The sequence below is a fragment of the Xiphophorus hellerii genome, chromosome 5, assembly GCF_003331165.1.
Source record: "Xiphophorus hellerii strain 12219 chromosome 5, Xiphophorus_hellerii-4.1, whole genome shotgun sequence".
Lineage (NCBI taxonomy): Eukaryota > Metazoa > Chordata > Actinopteri > Cyprinodontiformes > Poeciliidae > Xiphophorus > Xiphophorus hellerii.
This window is the reverse complement of record NC_045676.1, coordinates 3,582,518-3,604,252: the sequence shown is the minus strand read 5'-3', so window position 1 is coordinate 3,604,252 and position 21,735 is coordinate 3,582,518. Positions and strand designations below refer to the sequence as shown.

The window sequence follows — 21,735 nt, the reverse complement described above, 5'->3', positions numbered from 1 at the left end:
TGGTTTTAGACCACAATAACTTATTAGTATGGTGTAGGGCCTCCTTTTGCGGCCAATACAGCGTCAATTCGTCTTGGGAATGACATATACAAGTCCTGTACAGTGGTCAGAGGGATTTTAAGCCATTCTTCTTGCAGGATAGTGGCCAGGTCACGACGTGATGCTGGTGGAGGAAAATGTTTCCTGACTCGCTCCTCCAAAACACCCCAAAGTGGCTCAATAATATTTAGATCTGGTGACTGTGCAGGCCATGGGAGATGTTCAACTTCACTTTCATGTTCATCAAACCAATCTTTCACCAGTCTTGCTGTGTGCATTGATGCATTGTCATCCTGATACACGGCACCTCCTTCAGGATACAATGTTTGAACCATTGGATGCACATGGTCCTCCAGAATGGTTCGGCCCATCTAGCACAAGTATGGGGCCAAGGGAATGCCATGATATGGCAGCCCAAACCATCACTGATCCACCCCCATGCTTCACTCTGGGCATGCAACAGTCTGGGTGGTACGCTTCTTTGGGGCTTCTCCACACCGTAACTCTCCCTGATGTGGGGAAAACAGTAAAGGTGGACTCATCAGAGAACAATACATGTTTCACATTGTCCACAGCCCAAGATTTGCGCTCCTTGCACCATTGAAACCGACGTTTGGCATTGGCACGAGTGACCAAAGGTTTGGCTATAGCAGCCCGGCCGTGTATATTGACCCTGTGGAGCTCCCGACAGACAGTTTTGGTGGAAACAGGAGAGTTGAGGTGCACATTTAATTCTGCCGTGATTTGGGCAGCCGTGGTTTTATGTTTTTTGGATACAATCCGGGTTAGCACCCGAACATCCCTTTCAGACAGCTTCCTCTTGCGTCCACAGTTAATCCTGTTGGATGTGGTTCCTCCTTCTTGGTGGTATGCTGACATTACCCTGGATACCGTGGCTCTTGATACATCACAAAGACTTGCTGTCTTGGTCACAGATGCGCCAGCAAGACGTGCACCAACAATTTGTCCTCTTTTGAACTCTGGTATGTCACCCATAATGTTGTGTGCATTGCAATATTTTGAGCAAAACTGGGCTCTTACCCTGCTAATTGGACCTTCACACTCTGCTCTTATTGGTTCAATGTGCAATTAATGAAGATTGGCCACCAGGCTGGTCCAATTTAGCCATGAAACCTCCCATACTAAAATGAGAGGTGTTTCAGTTTCATTGTCCAACCCCTGTATGTTTCATTGAGGCCCATTTGTCATATTAAAAGTACCTTTTTATATAATTGGTTAATGAGAACATATGTGATGCCAGAAAAGCTTAATAAGTACAATGGTGCCATCCCAGACCTGTGTATTAGATGTGGAGAAGAGAAGGGAACATTCTTCCATTGTATCTGGAAATGCAAGAAAGTTACACAGTTTTAGAGGGAGATTAAACAAGCTCTAGAGACTATACTAGGTATAAAACTAGTTCTTGACCTCAAATTGTTCATTCTAGGTTTATATCCTGACAGACGTCAAATGTCCAGAAAGATTATTACTGCCATGGATTTATATTTACTACTTGCAAAAAGAGTCATAGCACTCTCTTGGAAGAGTACCAGTAAACCAAAATTCATTAACTGGATTAATGAAATATCCACAACCTTACCAATGGAAAAGATTGCTTTCATTATAAAAGGGAAACTATCGCTTTTTCAAATTATTTGGGGTCCTTTTATGGAATATATAGAAAACATGGATATGAGGGGTGTCAGGGGTGAGTTATAGTTGCAGTTGGTCCCCTGCAGTGTCCTAAAATAATCTTCTTTATTTGTATACTTGACTACTTTACTTTGAATTATACATTCGAGTTTGTATTTTCTGAACTACGAACAATACTGAACTAATTTGGGCTAATTCCTGGAAAATAGAGAAACCGTTATTGTTGGAATTGTTGTTTCTTCTCAGGGGGTTTGGGGTTGGGGGCATTGTTTTTCTTTTCTCATATACTCTGTATGTAATAAGTGCTGCTCTAAAAGATCCCATAACGACCTGGCATGCAAAGAAACACAAGTTGAATGTTGGACAATAATTTAACTACCCTGAACTTTTCCTTTGATGTGAGAGCACATTTATGTCCTGTATATTATTGGAAACATTGTTGAATAACCAATAAAGATAATGTTGGGGAAAAAAAGTACCTTTTTAGGTATAAAACCAAATACTAAAAATGTTTATTTTCTATGGGTATGACATAATTTAATGATCTTAAATGAGGTTTTTTTTCATTATCTGTAAACAGAAAATTACCATAAACTAACAGAAATAAAGGCTTGAAAACATCAGTGTAATTAACCTATATAAAGTGTCTCACTTTGTGAAGCACATTATATTCTAATTTAATTTCATTCTAATTTGCTTAGTGTTGCTGTACATGCACTCTTGTTATCATGGTAATCATAACGACGTCGTCCTTTTCTTAAGTATTCAAGGCAGATATTTGCCGATCTTAATGAGTCAGGAAATGGTTACAAGGAAACAGTAATTACATTTGTCCACAACTTCAATCAGAGCAATAATCAAGTTTATCCTGCACACATGCGCAGTGAGAGCTAAGCTTGCTGTTAGACAGCTGCAGGTCTCCATAGCAACAATAATATGCTTTTTACACCATCTTCACCATAAATGTGCAGAGTTTAGCAAATGTGACTAACCTAAACATATATAAATATCCTAAATTAATTAAAATACCAGAACATTCTAAATAATCAGGTGACAATCTTAAAACCCTAACTACATGTACTCAAATATTTAGTAATTATTTTTGTATGAGAAACTGCCACTGCATTGAAGGATAAATTAGTTTGGAAATGTTTGAAGTGTGGCAATTTTAATCGAATCAATTGCTTAACATACATATCCATAGCTGCTTAAAAAATAACATACAGCTGTTTCATGGAATAATCTTGGCAGCTCTGAAGAGCTTTATCAGCACAATGAGGCAGAGGAAGCTTCGCTGCAATGGTGAACTACATCTTTTGCTCTCAGAAAGATGATTAAAGTCTTTGTCAACAGAAGTTTAATCTTCACTAACATGCAAACTGAAGAGAAAGTCATTACAGAACTATGTACCACAGCAATATGCTACTAGAAACTGTGCTGACCAAAACATTACAGTGTTATCAAGAGCTGCACTGAAAGCTTTGTATATCACATAGAAAATGACTCTGACAAGATTGGCTTGTTGTGCACAAATACAACTAATATCACCTTTTGCTTCTGCGGTTTGGGTTACTTTGCTTAAAGAAATAATGACACAATGCGATGTGCCGTGTGTTGCTGTTCATCCAAGGTTGTAATTACTTCAGACTTTAATAAAAAAAAAAAACTTTTAGGACCAAGATGTGCTTCTCTGTAAATATGTCCTGTTTTTTTTTATCTCATAAGTTAAAGCGGGAGTTGTTGTCTCACACGATTGTGCTACATGACCAGAAATCTTTAGGTAATTTATTTCCTCCATCCCAACAGTTTTTAAAAATGTTTTTCTTTTGTTACATGATTTACATGAGTGTGTTTCATTAAAACTTTGATCCAAACCTGGATTAAAACTCTGATATGAACATTTTTATTTCCTGTCTGCTTGGCCTTGCCTGAATATTTACTTTAGAATAATTATTTTTGTCAATAACATAAAGATAAAACCTGATTTAGAAGTTTAACCTCTTTTTTTGTTTTTTATCTATGTTGCAATGCTCACCTCTCACTGTCTATCTGACATCCATGAAGCTGATTAACGTACATCTGAATCTGTGCAACAGCTTCATCTCTGAATTGAGTTGAAGAGTCTCTGAATGTGCAGAACTGTGCAAGAGTCTGGAGGTATTTATGTTTTTGTTGGATAAAACTGTTGTCTTTGGTGGCTTTTTCTCTCCCTCTTAGTTCAGCCGCTGACCATTTTGAGAGGAAAGATTATTTTTATTCATGTTTGTCAAGCACTTAAATCTGACATATGAATCATTCGGGCATAAATAGACTCCAAACTCAAGAGGTTAATCTAAAAAGACCTTGCAAAATATCTGTTTAAATTTATCTTAGGGGGGTTGGTCACCAGATATGATGTTGCATTTGATTTGTTAATTATGTGTGAAGCTGCTTGTCATGAATTCAGAGGTGTTGGGTGAAAACTGTTACATGTGTAACAGTACAATGCAGTTCACAAAGTGAGACAATACACAATATTTGGTTCACAGGAGCAGGACAAGTCAAAATTTGAACAGTATTTTAGGGAACCTAAAAATGCCTGTTTTTTTGTACTGGTTTGACAAACTGGGGGGATACACATCGACACAGTTGGGCACAGATTGTTGCTTTGCAGTTTATAAGGTTCTAATCCCAGCCTGGCATCTCATTGCATAGAGTTAGCATGTTCTGTGTGTACGGGTTCACGCCCTCTCTCCAAAAACATGACTCTTAGATTATTGGTCTTTTCTTACCTGTAGGTGTGTGCATGACTATGTGTCTTGTGAGTGTTTGTGTTGCCCTGTGATGATCTGGTGACTTATCCTGTTTTAAATAAACTCTAGAAGGTGTTTGAGAAGTTCAAGCCATATTTCTATAGACTTGAACTTGTACAGTACTATTAGTGTTTGTCTCATTGCAGCATTTTTCTGTTTTTGCAATTATGTTAAATGTTTCAGTAAAAAAAATAATAAAAAGCATTTTTTAATTTAGGTGTTTTGATCAATAATGGGAAAAATACTGTAATATCAACCTATGTCCGATGAGAAAAGTATCAGGTCCCTACATTTAATAACTTGCCGTGTCACTCTTGTTAGCAACATCTGCTACCAATAAGTCATAATGAATATTTTGACCCACTCTTTTTCAGAATCATTTTAATTCTTCCCAAATGAGTGGTTTTCCAGCATAAACAACTTTTTTCCAGTCTGTGTTTCTAATTGTTGACTTGGGAACTCTGACTTGAACTCTGACAACTTTAGATGCTGTTTTGGATTTTACTGCAACCCTCTGAAAGAGGTTCGTTGTTGGAGTAATTTTGTTAGGCCTGTGAAGTTTCATCACTGCCCCATGTTTGTCTATTTGTGAAAAATGCAGTTCCCTGAAGTCCCAGAGATTTAGAAATATTTTAACCCTTCCTGTATTGATAAATGTTTCACATCTGTGCTAAAAATATCTTTATGTTGAAGTCTGATGTGTTACTTTTCCGATTGTTTGGCCGACTTCATGATGTGCAGACGTGTACGCTGTTATTATAAATCAAATCATACTTCCCTCATTCAGAATGTCTTTAAATGTCTGGTTTTCATTTGAAACGGACAACTGGATTTTGATTTTGTCTTTTTTCTTCGTTCAGGTTCATTCAAGCCGAGTTGCTGCAAAGCCCAGAAGTCTCTGGAGTTCATCCCAATAAACCTGCACACACAGAGGATGAGAGTGACATGCCCCCAAAGAACAGGTACTGTTTAATTAGGACCGGGTGTGTTAAATTCAGAATGTGATTAAAAGATACTTCAAGGACAATTCAGTGAGAAAAAAACTGAGGCATTTGATCGCTCGCCTTTTCCATCTCAGCAGGTGTATGTTGGAAAAGCTTCTGTGGTTCTAGTCACACTCTTGTCTCTCTGTGCTCGATTTTCCATCTGTCAGAAATACTCAGAGGACTCAGGCTGGCTGTTTCTAGACCATAACTCAGGTTGAAAGGTGAGAATTACTTTGGCCTGAAAAAAAACCCAGACAAAATACTAATTAAGCCCTTTGCGTTTTAGCGGAGTGAAATAATAGGTTGTCTGTTTTGCGGATGCTCGGCAGCAGGCCGCTCTTGGCCTGGAACTGTCTCTGTGTATTAACTGCTTCCCTTCTGTCGGTGAGCGGGCTCCATTTCAACTAAACACAGGATGATTGATGGGAAGACGGGAAGACAAACACGGGGATTAACTGTCATTCTTCTAGTGAGGACCTGAGGGATGAAAGATGAGTTAAGCCAGATCAAATCATCATATCGGTCTAAGACTTTGTTTCTCTGTCAAGGAGGGGGAAGAAAATGGTAAAACCATATCAAAACTGACCTTGAAGGAGTTGGCTCATTGATTGGTGGACACGCTGATAATTAGCCTCTTTGGGCCCAATTTTCTAGGTAACTCACTGTTCGGCTGAGGTGCTCGGCTAATGTGTGGTTTGAGATCTCTCCACTCTTACTACAGCATCGCTGGCTTTGCTAACCTCACAACGGCACTTAGGAAAAAAGGGGAATGTTGGATAATTTATTACCAGTGTAATGTGAAACTACAAAGTGAACTTTTTAAAAATTTACCGTTTTGTACAGTGAGTCATTTTGTCACATTTCTCTTCATTTGTTTTGCAAACATCCAAAAATGGCTTGATGTTGCTGCAAGCATGGTAAATAAATAATTCTAATAAAAAGTAAGTGGACCAATTACAGAGCTTTAGAAATTACTGCAGCAATAGAAAGGAAGCACATATTTATAGAAAGCGTTGTTAGAGAACGTTTTTGTTAGTTAAGGATGAAATTTGGCAAATTTAAAATCATTTTCACAGTTGATTATATGTCGATTTACCAAAATATATCAAAACAAGAAATGTAGGTTTCAGTGTGACCTACTTTAAGTCCAGACTTAAGTCTGACTGAGACGAAATGACATCACCCCAAGCACAAAGTTCATGCTCAAACCCTCGAAATATGTCTGAATTAAGACTTTTTTAATGACAAAATTTTTCCACTCTGATGTTAAAACTGTTTTGCAAATTCTTATTGGCAGTTGTTGCTGTTAACTTATTTACGGCTGATTGTTAGGTTTAGGAGGCAATTATTTTTTTCACTAAAGAACCAGATTGGTTGGCACAGCTTTACTTTTCATGTTGTTACCTGAGCCTTACAACCAGGTAAGAAATGAAACTGTTGAGTTCAGGCCCCAGGTCTTAAATGTTGCTCAGTTTTCTTGTTTAACTAATGCCATTTACTCATTTTCTTTTGTAAGAAAGAAAATTCCTTGAGATGTGATGTATAATCTACTCAGTGTTGCAAAGCCATTTATTTTCACTTTGTCTATTGATCATCCCGAGAAAAGGGAAATCAGAAAAAATAACAACATTGGGGACTCTGAAGAGAATTCATTTGTTTTACTCTGAATGGATTTTCACAGCTGTAAAATATTTCTGAAAACCATTAGTCTGGGAAAGCTGAGCTGAAAGCATTGTTCAGGAAGATGTTTTGTTGTCAGCACAGATTGCTGTGTGTGAATTATAACCACTCATTTTGACCGCCACAATCAGTTTCCTCTTTACAAAAGCTCCTCTGTCTTTTTGCTTTTTTAACGCCTCATTCTGCTGTTGATTAACTGAGAAAGGGATAACAAAAGTGAAAAGAAAAACTGAAAATCAGTCTCAGATTGGTCATTGTACCTGATGTTCTGTTACCTCTTCCTGCTGGTTCACTGCTGCTGCTGGAAAAGAGTTAGGAAAACTCTGTTACAGTGGTATATGAAGAAGTGAGTAAAATGGCAAATGCATCAGTCCTCCTTTAGTCTGCTGTGGTTTTCTTATTTATTTTCATCTGTGGCGACAGTTTAAAGTAGAATTTATTATATTGTTTATTTATTATCATAAAAAAATTCTTGTGATAAGAATTTTGGGTAACACTTTATTTGAAGGGGAGTGCATTAGACTGATATAACTGTCATAAATATGACATAACACCTGCCATGAACATGAAGGAGTCTTCATGAATGTTTATGACTGTTATAAAGTGTCATTCTTTTAACGTGAAGCTGCACTAAAAGTGTCATTAAAAGTGTTAACTTTGCATTATTTGGTAAATAATGACATTTTGATGTCATATTATAATGCATTAAAACCTGCATTAAAAGTCAATTAAAAGTGTCAACTTTTAATTAAAAGTGTAATTTACCAAATCATGACAACAGTCATAAAAATGCTACTACAAAGTCTATGTCGCCCACCCTGTTTCAAAGTCTCACAAAAGGTTTTCTGTCTTAGCTAGTGTACTTTTCTTAAATACGCCAATCTGATTGCCAAAGAATTTCACCAAGTTTATTGGTGAAATAAACTGGGCCAGCCTCTACAAGCTTTCAATGCTTTTCCATCAATGTGAAAGGAGTTTTTTACTTAAAACAAGCTTCCATATCTTGCTGAAGTTACTCGTAGTTTTCTCTTAGTGTACTAATGTGTTGCACTAGAAACCGCACCAAGAATACTTTAAGATTTTGGTTTTTATCATTTCAGTTCCTAACTTTAAACCATCACTGGATTGATTCAAGAGCAGCAATCCCAAACCAGTAAAACTCCCACATAGCTCCAGTCTCAGATACAGGTGTTTTACTTTTACTAGTCCATCACATTACCACTTCCAGATCTCAGTCATTTAGGCATAGTCAGTAACTATCTTTGGGACTTTATCAGCAGCTTGTCACAAAAACATGATTTAATCCCAATTTATGCTTGAATCTGTTAAAATGCTGAACATAACAGTTTGACACATAGAAAATAGGATTTTACCACCAAAGAGCCATTTGCTGAAAACTTGGCATAGAGTAGATGATCAGCTTCATTGCTGTATTTTTTCCCCATATATAACTATCAGAAACTATTCATCTGCTGCTATATAATATTGAATGGTTCTCATGCTGTATCTTTTGTCCACCATTTGTTCATTTTCATACATCTTAGATGCACAATGAGCAAAATACATTTATGGTCAGGCACCAGGCAGAAAATTAGTTTATAAACCCAACAAAGTCCAAAGATTAGGAGAGATGGTGTCCCTTTGGATTAAAATATAAAGAACAATAAGACAGGGAATGGAGGGGATTAAAACTTCCACACAGTGTTGCATAACAACTATATATCAGTCATGTACTACCAAGTATATGACAGAAAATCCCAGCAGGACTCAATTGAAGCAAAGCATTTTCCTGTTAATCTCTTTTTTTAAGTTTGCTTTAACCTTAATGGAGGTCCTTTTAAATTGCATTCATGGCCAAAAAACAAATAGACACACACACATACACACATACCGTGGTTTTTTTCTGTTTTTAATTGTCAGCTTCAGTCATTAGTCATTCAAAACAAGACCTGCTCTAAGCACCTTTGTTCCTGCCTGGCTGTCTGTGAAGTGTTTATTTAATTTTGAGGCTGATGTGCAAATTGGAGTGAAGCACTGTGACATTGGCTGTCCTTCTGGTCTAACATGGGACCAATCGACCTCAAAACCAAGCTGTGAATATGTAGGAGAGAGGGGGTAATATATGAAATACAGGTTCAGTCCTGAAACAATGCCAGACCTTTATCTTTCTTTGAAAGTACCTTTGTTCTCTTTCTGAGAGAGTGAAGTTATATGCTATTATATGCTCTACTAAAATGTAAAGCAATGAAGGTCAAAGTGCAAATAAGCCTCAAGTTTTGAAGACTTGTGTCTCACACCTGAGCAACGTATTCGACTGCATTGAAAAGCCATCGTAGGCTTTTTTGCTTAATAAAATTTAATAAGAATTTTAATAGATGTTTCCTGCTCCAGTCTGTTTTATTACACAGGACTTTAGTTAATTTAGTAGTTTGTGTTGATTTCTTTGAATATGGGAATCATTTTGGCTCTAATCTATATTTGCTGTAAAAGCCATCTGAGCCACCTCATTAGAAATATATTTGCTGTAAAAACTGATTCATATTCAGTCATATTTTTCCCACTTGCGCTGAATGCATTGTGTTATAATAAAATATGTTTGTGAGGTGTTATCAACTGCTGAAATTGTGCTTCTTCATGACTTTAATTCAATTTGAGTTTAGATTTAAAATTTTGTCTGCTATATTCATGGGTTTTTTTTCTTTCAAGCCCCTCAGGAGCTTCCTGCATTTTAGTTATCTGTCTCCATATTTTAAATTCAGCAAACTAAAATATGTTTTTCCCCTCTTTCCAGATGCTTTGTATGACATTATCACTGTCGGTGCTCCAGCAGCCCACTTCCAGGGCTTTAAGTGTGGCGGCCTGCAGCGTCTCCTGAGCAGATATGAAGCAGAGAAGAAGAGGTAAAAAAAAACAAAGATTTCCCTTAAGGAGGGATGTATTTAAGGAAAGTGTGGGTGAATTAATTGAAGCAGCATTCTGATGAAAAAGGCTTTTATTAAGAACTAGATTTTAACTTCTTAATTAAAACTGGCAGGAAATTTGTTTCTGCCCCATGGACTTGATTTGTGAGGTCTGAGCCAGTTACTTAACTCCAATTCATGCTGAAATTAGACTTGAGCTTTGCAGGATTTGACAGGTTAATTTGACCGGAGGCAACAGGCTTGATGGAAAAGGTTTGGAGAGTTAGAATGTCCCCTCCACCTGTTCTTTTCCCAGGCAAGCATTTTTCAGCTTTATCAAGCGTGTTAGCTTCTCATCGAAGAGCCACAGATCATGAAGGGCAGCGGACAACATGGAGTCACTGCTGGATTCAGGCTGGTTGCCAGAAAAAAATTCAGTTTATGAAGAGAAATTGTGTTGTTTTTATTGGAGAACCATGTCAGACGTTCACAGTAACAGCTACTGTATTCAGGAAGACAGATTTCGACACTTTTTCTTCAAGCAATCCATAAAAAATTTTTTAAAAAGTATTTTACCACGGAAGCCAGTATGATATAGCCTTTATCATATCATATAGTTTTATATGATATGAGGGAATCGACACCTCTTAAAAAGGTGATCATTAATCACATTGTCATTATGTGACAATGTGATCAATTAGCTGTTGCACCGCTAATTAAACAGTGTAACAGCTAATTGTTACACCTTTCAATTAGCTGGACAGAAAATACCTTTACATGAGGAAAAACTGAAAACGGAATTACAGTATATCTAGCGAAATAATACACTTGTTTTTTATTTCTTATTTAACCTTTGTTAACCTTTGTTTCGCATTTCTTCCCTTTTAAGATTAAAAATCTCTTTTGTAAAAGAATCCTGGCCAGAACTGGCAGTGGCACACAGAGGTTGTTCGCAACAAAACAGAAAAAATTAACTCTGTCGTAAATAAATTAAATAAAAGATTCCCCAGTTAAAACATTTACGCACAGATGATTCCTTCTCAAAACCAATAAGAACTTTAAAAACATGTAGAGACACCTTTAGAGTCATGTATTTCTTCAACTGGTTCCAAGAAGAAAACTAAAGATTCCTTTCAACGTTCAATTCTGACTTTAGGCACCGAAAGTAAAAATAAGTACTGATAAAAACATAAAAGCATGAGGTATCACAATTTTTTTTTTTTTTCCACATTATGCACTTCAAATGTCAAACCCAATATTTGTGACTAATAAATCCATTGACAGTTGGATTGTTAAATCATTAATTCATTTTATTCTAACTACTTTCTGTCAGATCATTAATGATTCATGATAAGAACTGAGCTTACGTTACACCACAGCTTTCTGTGTTTGAGCTCTGCAATAAAATAGCTTTCTGCTATGATTTGTATTTTACTTGATTGAAAAGTCAAAAGCTGTCGGCATTTATACTGCTGTCTGAATTTGGTGAAAAAGTTTCGATGGCTGTGAAGATGGGCTAAATTTCAACATCTTTGCCTGAACCAGGTGGAAGCTGTAGTGATATTGGAAAAAGAGTCCAGACTCACTGAGGGAAACATCCAGATACTCATCTCTTAAAGGTACCACTTTAACCGTAGAGCTGCCAAACTTTGTGTTTTTTCTGACAAATGTAACTTTGCCGCAATCCCAGGAGGGTCCAGTGAATCCTGCATGAACTTTTTTTGTCCTATTTTTTCTTGTAAATACAGTTTTTTGTAGTTTTTTTGTGAAATTGGCAACATTCTTTTTGCCTTTAATCTACAATGATCCTAACAGTCTGTCATACCCGATAACTACGGCACCAGTGTCTTTGTTGATTTTTTTTTTTTATTAATCTTGTTTTTCTCCATTTTCTTCTATGATATTTTGCTACTGCAGTAAAAGCTGAATTTATTTTAAAGATATAAACACATCTTTACCAGATCTGTCAATAAAATGTGGATGATGCCGTATAGAAAACGGCTACTTAATGATTCGTTCACTGACCAAAAGATCATTACTGTCAGCAAACGACTGAGAGCTGAATGCTTTGTATTTTTCTTATTCTCTTTGAGAACAACACTGACAGCTTCACAAAGACTGTAACGAGGCCATTTTTGTTGTAACAGTGTTATGAGTGAAATTGCACTCTTGTGTAGCCTAGCCTGCATTGCGAAACCTCAGATCAGCGAGATGCTGCGGATTTTTGCTTTATTTGTTCAGAGGTTGGAGGTTGGAGCTGTATGTCAGCATGTGGCCACTTGACTGATGCCTAAAGAAGCAAAAGGTGATTTTTTTTTCTCTCCATCATTGCTCCCCATAGAGTGCAAAGTCATTACAGACCATGCCAGATCTAATTAGTTACAGAGTTTGCAGCACCAGAACGAGTGGGAAAGAAAAGATGAAGAGGGGTGAAGTGTGGGCATGAAATGGAAAAAAAACTGATGGGAAAATAGTTTGGGGCTTTTGCAGATTAAAAAATAAAGAAGTGAATTTGCTGAAGATGGCCAGTTCTGTCTGCCTGCATGAACAGTGATAAGGTTAGCATATGTCTGAGAAACCACTGAAGTGAAATCATTTACTTTGCGTAAGAGATTAGGCTTCAGAGGTAACTCCCCAGGGAGATGGAGCTTTTTGTTTCGTATTTGATTTAGCTAATGACTCACTGTAGCTCAAATTTTCCAATTTTCCACTTGGCTAACTGGCTGCGACCTGCGCTGTGCAATGTGCAGTTCATGTTTGACCTGGAATGTGGTCAGAAACAGGAGTGGACCCAGGCTCTACATTTTAAAGAAACTACTAAATGAGCCACTCTGTGTGTCAGTGCAGAGCGGTCTGGATATTTCCAGCTGAGATTCCCTGAAAATTCAGCACAAGTTGAGTCTGTTTTACCAAAAATATACATTTCCAGGATAATTAAACTTCACCCAGCCTACCCACTCGTTTTGAAGATGCACTCTTTTCTAATTATGTTTGATTAAAAAATGGACAATTGGTGAGATGTGAGACTTGGCCGTTCGATATGATATTAAATCATGACATAGAAGATGGGAAGGGACTGGAAAAAAAGGAAAACCTGAGCACAGATGTGTTAGCAGGATGGTAATAAAAGAGCCATTCATCTTTGTTCTGTGGACAGTAGAAGAGGGGACAATGGGATCTTTCTGGAGCCATTAACAACCTGCGCCGGCCAAACTTGGCAATAGAACAAGAGTGCAATATGTTCCATCTCTGACCACTGTATTCCTCAATTTTAAAAAGAAAAACTGCACATTTTCCTTTTTATCTTTCTTCAGTGCATGCATTACTCCCTAAATGCTTGTTTGAAATGCAAGAGGATTTTTTTATCCTTTTCTTCTCAAACTATCAACTTTTGGATTCTCAGAGATGGTCTCAGTTTTCCAGTAAAGTCTTTTCTACAGAATAAAGTAAAGTATTCTACAGAATAATAAATAATAATCTATTAGCTGTGTAACAGTGCTCTCCTTGCGTTGGTACAGGCTGACAATTAAGACAGTTTTACTCAAAATTCAACTGTGCAAACAATTTTTACCTTAATACTGGGGCAGGTAAGTGTGTTGCATGTAAACCAAATGAAAAATCCTTCGACTGTCACTAGGCAACTGGCCATCTCAAATGACATCAAATGATACTTACTATCTTATTTCAAAATAAAAATATCAAACATTGATGCAAGTTGAAATTTAAAGCCCTCATCTTCATATCCAAGACTCATGAAAGGCTAAAAATCTTTCATAATATGTTGATTTTTGTTTTAGAAAAATAGCACAATACATTTAAACAATATTTTGTGTCACCTGTGTTAAATACTTACTGATTGTGGTTTTCTCACATTGCTGAACTTAGACATATTTAGAAAATATAACAAAACAGGAACCTATTATGTTGCTGAATTAAAAAAATAAGAGATGAAAATAAAATATGTGAAACACTAAATCCTCCATGAACAAGTTCATGTCACAGCAAATAAATGGCCGTTTGCATTCAGTGCCTTGCAGAGCAGTAGTCCAGGGCCACAATTTGAGAAAGACTGTTCTAAGCAGACGTTATCAGTTAATCAATTGGAACTAATTTGAATCTTACAAACCATTAATCGACAATTAACCATTAGTTGATTATTGTTTTGCGTCCCTACCTATGATCGAACAGATTTTCTTATAGATGTATTTTAGGAAAATTATTGTTTGTTTTTTGACCTGGACTTAGTAGATAAGCTTAAGATGTGCAGTAGGTCATCAGTAGGACACTTTCTGTTTGAAATGTGTCCTCCTTTACAGAGAGAGAGGGAGGAGGCTCTGTTGGTTCGCCAGGCATCTGTGTCAAGCAGCAAAGCCAGATGTCACATTTCTTGGGCAAAGAGAGTGGTTGAAACCACACAGCCCTAACTTAAGTCTCCTGGGGCTGATTTCAGATTTAGTGTGACGAGCAGCATGTTGTCCAACAAAATAACTTTCTCCCAGGATTCTTCGTCTGTGTGAGGAAAAAAGGGCCAGGCCGTTGGCAGTGACTGGGACCCCATGTTGATGGACAGCAGCTTGTAGTTCATCGCCAGCTCTTGAGTCAACCACATCCAGGAACCAGCGACTGAAGGAGAAGGTGGCTGGCAGAAGCCCTGAGGCTTCTCTGGTCACAGATCATGGTTTGTCTTTCTCTGCATCATTGAGGACAGCTTTGACTTTTTTTTCTAACGGATGGCGATGAGATCAGAGATTCAGGAACTAACGAGGGTTGACAGTTAAGATGATTTGGACAGAGATCAGATCCTTGGGGTTGCATCTGAAGGTAGCCGTGTGTTTTTACCTTGTGGAAGTGGGCTGGTATATATATAAACCCTGATTAAAGTGAGCTATAAAAAAAAAAATGGAAGAGAAGACTTTGACCGTCATGTAAAAGGTTGCAGGGAATTCTGCTGACGTAGCTGCATTTTAATTCCTGCTAGCTATCAGCAGGAGGCCTCTGGCTTTTCATTAATTTCCTCTCCACTATTAATTAACCATGTGCCATGTATACTTGCTTAATTAGGCCACTGGGCCCAGCGCTTTGCTCTCTCTTAGTACTATTTCTAGACAAACCTACTGATCAGTGTGTTTAAACTGAGGAGGAAATTCACTTCGAAGAGGCCAGTTTCCCCAGTTTAATCTGTACCAATTGCCTCCTGCATTGAAGTTAAACTGATGAAGTGTTGTTCTACACTCGTTTATTTTTCTAATGTTGTCTTTGAAGTTGTAAAGAATGTTGGAGCTTTTTTAAATGAACAAACAGGAAACTGTAAAAGCCTTTGGAAAGACGGAAGACGTCATCAAAAATGAAAAGGAGTGATGGATTCCTAGAGATAGTCTCCCTAACTACATTGAGAAAAATAAGCACATATTTTTCGGATACTATAATCAAGATACTGGGATTACATTCGCATCAGGATGTTCTAAAAGGGTCAATTGTGCAAGAATATATTGATAAAACCCACTAAAAAAACTGTAAAAATATTAAAAAATAGCAGTCTGCATTTGACAATTACTTCTTAAAATGAAAAGATATTTAACATATTTTCACAGTGATTACGTCCTCCATGATTGTTTTTGTGATTTTTTTTCTCTGTAATTGAAATTACAGATTTTGTGACGCTACTTCAAAAATATTTGCACTTATGTATGACGGTAAATGTGACTTTTTCTCACTCTTCACATCAACCGGACGATAATTTGATACCAAGTCAGGTTGAGGTAACTGTGTAGTAGAAGTAACAAATGCTGCCCCCTGGAGGTGGGAGTTAGCTTCACTTAAACCCTTTGTTGGTCTCAGTTTTGAAGAAAGTTTTTGATAAACTCACAATTATAAATTAACGTGAACTGTTGATTTTGCATGAATTTCCTTGAAAAACTGTAGGTACTGATTGATGTAATTTAGCAGTAAAGAGATAAAAACTGCTTTAATTTGTTTGCTAAAATAATATTTAATATTTAACGCTGTTCTGCGTTCCTCTGGAGTCCGGAGGGCCACATAAGAAGCTATCGCGGGCTGGATTTGGCCCCCGGGCCCTGAGTTTGTGTGAGGTAGCACATCCTTCAATGACACTGATGTTGGACTCTCTACATGAATACGTTCTCTACATGGTTGTTCCTGCCTCCTGCTTCTGTTTGGTTCCTCTCACTACAAATCATGACAGATCAGTCACAAATTTGAGTCTCTTTAGAGGTTTTCATTAAAAATGTAAACTAATAGCTCTTTGAGCTCTCGTTCATGTAGCAACCAGACTAGACTAGATAACTAGATAAATGACTTGTGTTCATGTTACAAAGTCTAATTACGTTAACATTTCCACCACGTATAAAGTCATTGTGAACAGAGTAAATAAAAAGATCTCTTCTTTCTAATCTTTGAATAATTTCAATGTAATTTTCATCTTTATAACAACTAACAAGTAAAGTAACATTTAACATTAAGACGAGTCAGGCAAGCATAAATATTGTTTTCTGGGAAAATTGTCCGCCCTCTTAGCTCGGTGGCACTAGGATCTAATATTTCTCAGCAGTCCAATCGCCTCTCTGTCACATCTTCAATAAAACATAAATATTTACCTCTTACATAAGCAATAATTACTGCAGGGTTATTGTATCTGGATTATATTGCAGCTTTCTGTCTTGGCACGGTGTTTAAAAACGTGACACACAGAACACAAGCCCTTAAATATGCTGGAGATGGAAACATACCCAAGGCTTGAAATGAAATGTGCAACCCCCTTGGCCTCTTATCAAATTTGCATTCACAGATTTATGCTGTTTTGCCTTCGCTCACTTTGCAATCTTTGTTGACCTGTTTGGACTTACAACAACCCTGATGAGGCAATTAAATTTCCCTGCCAAAGCCAGCCATGGAAGGGATCAATTCTGTCCTTTCAGCATCAGGTGGCAGGTTCTCGCATTCATTACCGTCTGCATATGTTTCCTAATGGGATTGGATTTGTACTTATGAGTCAACAGTGCTGTTATTGAATCAGAGTAAAGCAACTGCTTTCTCCTTTGCTTCTTTTTGAAGCTTTTTTTCTCCTGTGGAAGATCGTTTATGGTCTTTTATCAGTGTAAACACACAAGGGATGAAGCGGTAAAATGGATTTTACTGTTCTTTGCATTTTTGAAGGTGTCTTTGGTGGAAATCAATCGCTTTAAGGTATGGGTAAATTAGAAGTAGTCTTGTAGAAAAGATGGCCTTCTGCGTTAGTGACCGCACCATGTTTTACTTTCACTCAATAATTGCTTTGATTATCTTCCACTTTCTGGGCGGTCGTCCTCCAGGGGCCTCATTAGGCAAAACAACAAGGCCAGAATTTTAAAATTAGCTTACCGAAGACGTTTTTCATGGCCAACATTCACTTTGACCTTGAAAATTTTGATGCATGTCAATGCATACGGTAAGGCTGTTCCTCAAAAGGCAGATTCACATGCAAAATGTTTAACTACAACGTTAGGAGCCAGGTTTACATCTGACTCTGGGTTCTGACCTACATAAAGCCTGGAGGAGTTGACTTCAACCGAGCCTGGGGGGGAGGTTACAAATGACTGCACCGCTCTACATCACATCAGACAAAAAGAAGTAAGAGGAAACTCATTGAAAGTCACAGGAACGTGAGCAGAGGAGGATGTTTGATTAGACTGGAAAGGGATTAATTATTTATTGAATGCAAATGAGTTGGCATTGGACTGCAGGTCCAACTTTGACAGTTCAGGCTGTGAAACTGTTCATCCCAACTGATGATAAAATGCATCCCAAAAAAAAACCTTTGCTGTGATGTTTACATGACTCCAACACACTGAGCAGCTTCTGCTATCATTTGTTTATGTTTTGAATCTTATGACTGGATTACTTTCTGTTATATGGATAAACACTGACTCCTGTCATGCAGAATACTTACTGTTTCTGGACAAATGGCTGACTACAAACCACACATATAACAGTTTGGTTTGTGAAATAAAAACATTTTTTTAGATGCAGAATTAAATTATGGCTTTCATTTAAGTGAAGATGTTTATGTTATTGGTAATGAAATTTTGAGTTTCATTATTATTGTATTGAATTGCAGTGTAGGATATTTGATTTAAGCTAAATCTGCTTCCTATTGGATGGGAAGAACTCAAATAGATCAATATGGGTAAATTGTTTTTTTAGGTATTAGAAGCCTTAAATGTCAATTTAAAAGTAAAATTCTACATTGTCATTCTCAGATGCTGACCTTTGACTCCAAATTCTTATTCATACCTGCTTGGTTGCAGATGTATTCTGCTCATCCTGAAAAACATTTTCCAGTTCTTTCTGATTTAGTTCCTCCCACACAAATATCTACTGTTCCTAATTCAACCCTGGTCCTTCTGCTCAAAAACCCACATTTTTAATTGAAGAACAAATATTCCTATTTCTCAGTAGATGAGTTTATAAGTGGCAATTCTAGCACTTAAGCGCAATAAGTATATATATATATATATACTGTATATATATATATATATATATATATATATATATATATATAGAACTGGTATGCAAATAGTATTGCTAGTGTTAAATAATGTTAAAATCAGTGTTTGGAGTAATAAATTTTTCTACTGTTTTGTTTTGAGCTGCTTTGAACCGCAACACAACCAAATGTGAAACTCAAAGCAATTCAGTGTGTAATTTCACAGCTCTACTATGCATTTCTTTCACCTACAGACATCTTCTAACCACAGTCATGCCTGGAAGAGAAATGGAAAAACTCAGAGAAAAGTCGGCCTGAATAATTGTTGAAAAAAGAAAATCTCTTGCATGACAAATTATTCTGTTCCTTCTTTTGTCTCACTTGGAATGGCAGAAACATTTCAATGTTTTTTTACAAGTTTTGAGTTCTCGCTGTGTGTTTCAAACCAACATAGAAGCAAGGAATGGAAAGTGAAATAATTACGACACTGCAATTGTGTTTTTCCAAGAGACAAAAGGGATTAAGGGAGAACTCAAAGCTATTTTAAATCATTCTTTCCACTGTCTGGAAAACAGTCTAGCAAATGGAAACATTCAAAACAACTACCAACATTCCTGGTCTCCAAAAACCCGAAATTGTGATCATAGAACCTTCAGCAGGCTCTTGCTAATTTTAGTATGAAAGTGGATGAAATCAGAAAAAGACTGCCCAAGTTTAAGAGAACAAAGTATTGTTCTCTAAGAAAAACATCTGACCTGACTATAGGCTGCCAGGCAGAAAGTAGACAAAAAACTAATGGACAGATGAAATGTAATGTTTTGTACACAAATACAGTTAAATTCTGGTTGCTCCATTAAAAGAATCGAACTCCAGCTGGGAGATATGGAGGTGGAAGTGTCATGGTTTGGGATATTTTGCCGCAGGATCTGCCTAACTTACCACCATAGAATCCACCGTGAATATACCGTGAATCAGAAGGAGCTGAAGGACAATAAATAAAAATAAATAAATAAAGCTGAACTTAACTGAACACTGCAATATGACAGTTATCCAAAACATACCAGTTACTCCATCAAACACTGGCTGAGCATTGGGAAATGGAGTCAAAGCCCAGATATTGATCTCATTGTGATGCTGCTGGGTAACTTGAAACAGGCTGGAAATAATAATAATGAAAAGAAAAAACCTGTCACAGCTAAAGAGTGTGAAGTGGGAGAAACTTTGGTCAGAAAAATATCAGACTGGCAGAGGGCAAAATAAACTGCCTTGCTTGTTATTATTATTATTTATTTTGAATATGCAGATAATACCTAGCTTCCCACTTATTGCAAAGTAGCGCAATATCTCACAATATCAAATAAAAACTAACTATAGAACACTATTACCAAAGAAAATTATTGGAAAGTTATTTAAGCCTGTTAGCGGAAGCTTGTCTTTATTTTTTCCTCAGCTAGGAAGCTGAGGAAAAAGTTGATAGCGTTTACTTATTAAGTGACACAAGGCTAACGTTTGTTCTTTAAGTGCCATTAAATCATTATACATCAACATATGAACTCTTCCTAATAAAGAAATCCATATTTAATGGGACGTCCTAATTTCTCATGACTTTAAATCTTACATCACAGCAGACTTAATTTAAAAATTGGGCCAATCTCATACATCTTTCCAAAGATAACGCTTTTTTCAGTTCACAGCCATGCAGCTGTAGTTTGACTGTTCAAATATTAATTTTTTGTTCTTCTTTTTCTCTTCTTGTATCACAGCTTTAGCACTGCCTACCAGTGTATCTACTACTCCCCTCAGCACACAGCCAAAGCTCAGGAGGTACTCAGCACCGTGAGTCTCCTCCAGCCCCTCATCACAAGCTTGGCTGACCAGCTCCTCCAGGCCGCCCTTGAACACTCCTCCTCCGGACTCAAGGATGCACTAAAGAGCCTTTCCGACAAGGTGAGCCAGCAACTAAATCTCCTATCTTCCTTCGCCTGCATCTCAGCTACCTCTTCATTGCTCTCCATCTCAATCCACAGCAACAGACAAACTCTTAAGATAAAGTTTGTCAGAATTCATTTGCATTCATACCTAATTTTCAAATTCATTTTAATGATGGTGTTTAAATGTCGACTGTGGATTATGTTGGTGTAAACTGTTTCACTGGAGGCCCACAAAGGGATTTTCTACATATTTTCTACCAACAGTTTGTGTTGAAAAGAAGACACTCAAAACTGTTAAAGTGTCCATGAATAATTATTTTAGTTCCTGTTTAATAGAAATCTTAGGTAAAAGAACAAGTTGGAAATTTGTATGACAGCGCTGACTCCTGAAAGGTTTGGCCACTACAATGTATTTTGCCAATGGATAATATTGAAATAAATTTTTTTAAATCTATAATTTCTCATTAAACTTTCCAAATGTTCTCAGATAAGCTTGTTTATATCTGTAGTAATGCAAACCCAATCCAAAGCCCTTAGACTGAATGCAACCAAAAAATTAATAAATTCCATTTCCAGAGACTTGGAAGAACCAAACTGAATTGAGAAATTTCTATAAAATTCATAATTTATGGATAAAATCCCCAAAATGTGACCAAAAAACACAATTAAAAATCTGTAAACATTTATTTTAATGGGGATTTCACACAAGCTGCACTTTTCTGCCAACAGGTTTGTGTTGAAAATAAGATACTCAAAAATGTAAAAGTTTCCACAAACGATTTTTAATCTTTCAGTTTAATAGACAATCTCCCACAAAAAAAAAAACTAAACAAATGCAAACAAGTGCGGTATGGTGGTTTATGGAGCTGGAGCATTTTTTATCAGTATAATTAATGAATTACATCTGGTGCTGTCAGATTGCAATCTGTTGTGGGAGAGATTGTTTGTGCCACTGTGGAACAGAGCCCAATCAGCCTCCTTAATTGGTACATTCGCTCCGTCACCGCTTCCTCTCATCCTTGATTAGACACGCACACGCTGGCCGAGCAAGCCCCTGGCCTGGTCAGCACAAGGAGGGCCGCGCGCTGATTAAAATCTCAAGCTGGGTTTGTCTGTGTTTGTGTGTGAAGCAGCAGGAGGTGGAAATGTGAACGGGTTTGTGTGTTTGTCAGAAAGCTGATGATGACATCTCTCTCTCTCTCTCTCTCTCTCTCTCTCTCTCTCTCTCTTCAAATCCCAAAGTCCATGATGAAGGAGCAGCACACAAACATT

The 21,735-nt window shown here is 37.2% G+C and overlaps 1 protein-coding gene across 5 annotated transcripts in view; it reads left to right on the top strand.

Annotated features, from left to right (window-relative positions):
• Positions 1-21,735, top strand: part of inpp4b (inositol polyphosphate-4-phosphatase type II B) — a 199,897-nt gene that overhangs the window by 142,139 nt on the left and 36,023 nt on the right. For all 5 annotated transcript variants that reach the window (XM_032563682.1, XM_032563683.1, XM_032563681.1 and 2 more), the window contains 3 exons: positions 5,345-5,446; positions 9,942-10,050; positions 20,296-20,479. In XM_032563682.1, the coding sequence (XP_032419573.1) occupies positions 5,345-5,446; positions 9,942-10,050; positions 20,296-20,479 (395 nt within the window). The remainder of the gene's footprint in view (positions 1-5,344; positions 5,447-9,941; positions 10,051-20,295; positions 20,480-21,735) is intronic.